At 30.5% G+C, this 3881-nt stretch overlaps 1 protein-coding gene across 1 annotated transcript; it reads right to left on the bottom strand.

Moving 5' to 3' along the window:
• Positions 1-275: 275 nt before the first annotated feature.
• On the bottom strand, positions 276-3600 carry LOC130666176 (putative ankyrin repeat protein RF_0381). Its single transcript, XM_057467004.1, has 2 exons — positions 3301-3600; positions 276-3075 (listed from the first exon to the last, which is right to left on the bottom strand). Exon 2 carries the CDS (start codon positions 3064-3066, stop codon positions 652-654), a length of 2415 nt encoding a protein of 804 aa, XP_057322987.1. The 5' UTR covers positions 3067-3075; positions 3301-3600; the 3' UTR covers positions 276-651.
• Between the last annotated feature and the right edge of the window lie 281 nt (positions 3601-3881).

The raw sequence follows: 3881 nt of genomic DNA, 5'->3' as shown, positions 1-3881 counted from the left end.
TTTCTTACCAGGGACACTACAACTGGTAGGCGCGATCTCATGGCGAGCATCGAACTACTTCCGCTGCTACTTATAGCACCGGTGACTTCCCTTTCCTGTTTCAATTTACACTAATTCCCTGGTGAGTGAAAAAATTGTAAACTGTTAATAATTTTGATAATATCTTAAATTATTGCTATTAATTAATAAAACATACGTTTTGCGGGAATAAATAAATTGTCACTAATTTTTAATTAAGTTAACAAAAAATTAATTTATTAGCAATAATTACAGTAGTATTAATTTTAGCATATAATAATTAACAATCATCAGTCTTTATTTATCTAAGTCTAAAATTTTTACAACTTAAATAAAATTTTTTAATTAATTTTAATTATCAACAGATTCTGATATCGGTTTATCAGCTTTTTTTTTACAAGTACAGTCTCTATTTTTATCAGAATTTAATTTCAAATTATTTTATTCATTTGTACATTCCGCAGGACTGTACTCAATTGACTCGCACACTGTATATATTTCTAAAGCCAGTTTACTTTCTTCAATATAAGAAAATTAATGGATTCAGCTCCTAGAGCACTTAACACAATAATAATAATAAAAAATTCAAAATCTGACATTGGTACTGACAGATTTCATTTTTACCCTTAATTATTAATTTTGATTACACAAAATCTTAAGATCCTTATCACTAAAGTAGTCCAAAATATCTTGTCGAAGAATATCTGATAGTGAATGACCAAATAAATCAGAAATTGTTTCGTCAGCACGAACCAACAATTTTCTACGCTGCTCAGCTTTCAACACACGATAATAAATAATTCCTCCATACAGTTTAAATTTACTACGTAGTGCATTTTCATCAAAAATAATATCATCTTTACTGATATATTTAATATTTCGAGATATTTTATTTACAAACAAGTGTAAAACATCATAGAAAGTAATTTTCCAAGAAAACCGTTGTGTCTTCATAAATTCAACTTCATCCAAACACTTAAAGTAAAAATCGTTAAATTGATTATCTTTCACAGCATCTAGATTTTTATCTATCAGATATAAATTAGCAGCTTTTAATTTAATAATATGTTGGATTAATGTCTGGGAGTTTTGAGTACTTAAGGAAGCATCAATTGCCGTCTTGCCATTTTCGTCAGCGACATTAACATCAGCACCAGCATCGAGCGAGAGACTGACAATTGCTGATCCAGATCGATAAAAGTTCCAATTTAATAATAATACAACATTTTTAGTGACATTGACATCTGCGCCATTTTCTATCAAATATTGAGATAATTTGCAGTCCCTCAATTTAATAGCTTCCATCAACGGTGTATTATTTTGTGAAATCAGATTTATATCAGCGCCAGCTTTTAATAAAATTTCCGTTATTTCAGACGTGTGGTTTTGAATACTTAAGCAGAGAGCCGAATATTTATGTTTAGGGGTGTAATTAACATTGGCACCATTTTTAATCAGTAATTTCACTATTTTTTTTCTTTTATTTTTAATAGCGCATATTAATGCCTCTGAATAGTCGCAAGTAATGTTAGCACCAGTGCAATGATTGACTAAGTATTCAGCCAATTGGTAATTGTTATGATCAATAGCTGATTGTAATGAGGAATATTTATCTAATGATATATTAATATTGGCACCAGCTTCTACTAATATTGTGGCTAACTCTAAATTATGACCTGCACAAACAGCATCTAGAGCTGAGCCACAAAATTTAGGCTGATAATTTACATCCGCGCCATTCTTAATTAGTAACTTCATCAGCTTTTTTGACTTTCGACAAGCAGCTATTTGTAATGGCCCAGGATCTCCATTGACACCATTAATATAAACGCCTCGAGTAATTAGGTATTTGGTAATTTTATATTTATTACCATATACAGCTCGCTTCATTAGCTCTTGGAGAGCAGAGACATTATTATTAATGTCAACATCTGCCTCCATTGATATTTTAACTAACTCTAAATTGTTTTTGTTAATAGCTGCAATGATCGCTGTCACTTGAATTTTAGCGCCGTTTTTGAGTAATAATTCAACTACAGGTTTATTATTTTTTTCAACGGCTAAAATTAACGGCGTTTTTCTAAAATATGAAGTGTCGTCAATGTTATCTCCATTTTTAATTAACTTTTCGACTCTTTTATGATCATTTTTAATAATGGCGATATGAAGTGAGTTATTAATATCGAATGTTTCGGTTACATCAAAGCCAGCAGCAATCAATATCTCAATGATTTCAATATTCTTCTTATGACAAGCCATTCCAAAAACTTTTTCTAAGATCGCCGGACTTGCCTTCGTATCAGCTATTTTTCTCATCAGTAATTTAACTATCGGTATATTTTTATTACCAATAGCAGTACGTAACGCGACCACCAAATCGTTGAGTGAATAATCATCATTATCGATTAAATATTCAACAAATTCATGCTTACTGAGAGAAGTAGCGGATACAAGTAAACCTGCAAGTACTAACTTTTGAGGATAACCAGCATTTTGTGACATCATTTTTTTAAAAATTTTTATCTTGGTCTGGTCGATAGCAGCTAATAATGCAGAATACGGTTCCAGAGCAAATAATAATTCCAGATTATTATAATCATTAACAAACTGAAAAGCTTCAATTTTCAGGTACGGGTTGAGATATCTATCAAGTTTTTCCAATAATAATTTGACCATTTCTTTGTTATTATTGTAAACTGCGAGTTGTAACAGTTTGTTGCCGTCTAATATTTCTTCGTAATATCCTTCAAAGGGAGGACAAACAGCGCCTGCGTTCAATAATTTCCGAGACAACTCAATGTTGTCAGAATTTACTGCAAAATAAATTGCTCGCATACGAAATGGTATGTCTCTATTAACGTCTACGTTGTGCTGGAGCAGGAAGTCGATGAATTCTGTATCTTGATTATTAATCGCTAATTCAAAAATTGGTAGATCAAAATCGGAGATTCCCGGATACTGTGTGTTTACGTCCATCTTACCCGCAAGTATTTTACCTCGTACTTCATCATATCCAAAACGTTTATTCTTATTCTGAACTTCAGACATCGTGTCAATCTGTTTAAAAAAAAATTTTATATAATTTTAACGTACTTTTTATTATGATATTGAAGTTAGCCGACGTCTAATAATTTTTAGATTTTTTTTAACCATAAATTATAAAAGGATCATTTTTTATTGGCGGCATAAACAAAAAAAGTAAGTCGAATCTTTATTTAACTAGATTTCGGAAAAAATTTGGAGGTTAATGTCTTGTATAGAAAAATAATATTATGCACTTACCCAGTAAACACGTAATTATAAATTATTTTAATAATAATAATAATACTTGTTTTTATTTTTTATTCATGCACTTGTGTTTATTTATTAATTTTTAAAATAACGCCAGATGTGACGGTTTAAAATAATGACGATGAATGCCGGAAAAATTCGGAGCTACCCGACCTTGGTCGAACCGTATTAATTTTTACGCATTACTTTAGTCGTGTGATGATGAGAAAAAGTCTCATGGCTCTTTAAAATAAATATTTTTTAAGTATTTTCTAAGCTCAAAATTCCTCTATTTTAATTTTGATACATAGATCAAGATGAATCCAAAATAGTTATGAAGTTAACTGAGTATCGAATCAGCGCAGGGACATGGTCCACGATTCCTTATTGGTTGAAATTAAGGAGCGCAATTTAAATTTCTATTAATTTTTAAATTTCATAATCATAAAAAGCATAACATTTTGTGAAAATAGAAAAAATTTCACCAGCAGGGTGGCCACAAAGAAATGATTTCAAAATTCCCTGATATTTCCCGGTTTTCCAGTAAAGTTTTTCACATTTTTCCCTGATTTAGAAATTTTATTCGTATCATT

Source organism: Microplitis mediator, chromosome 1, assembly GCF_029852145.1.
Source record: "Microplitis mediator isolate UGA2020A chromosome 1, iyMicMedi2.1, whole genome shotgun sequence".
In the NCBI taxonomy this organism is placed as follows: domain Eukaryota; kingdom Metazoa; phylum Arthropoda; class Insecta; order Hymenoptera; family Braconidae; genus Microplitis; species Microplitis mediator.
The sequence above is the reverse complement of the archived record's forward strand: the minus strand, read 5'-3'. Positions and strand labels throughout refer to the sequence as shown.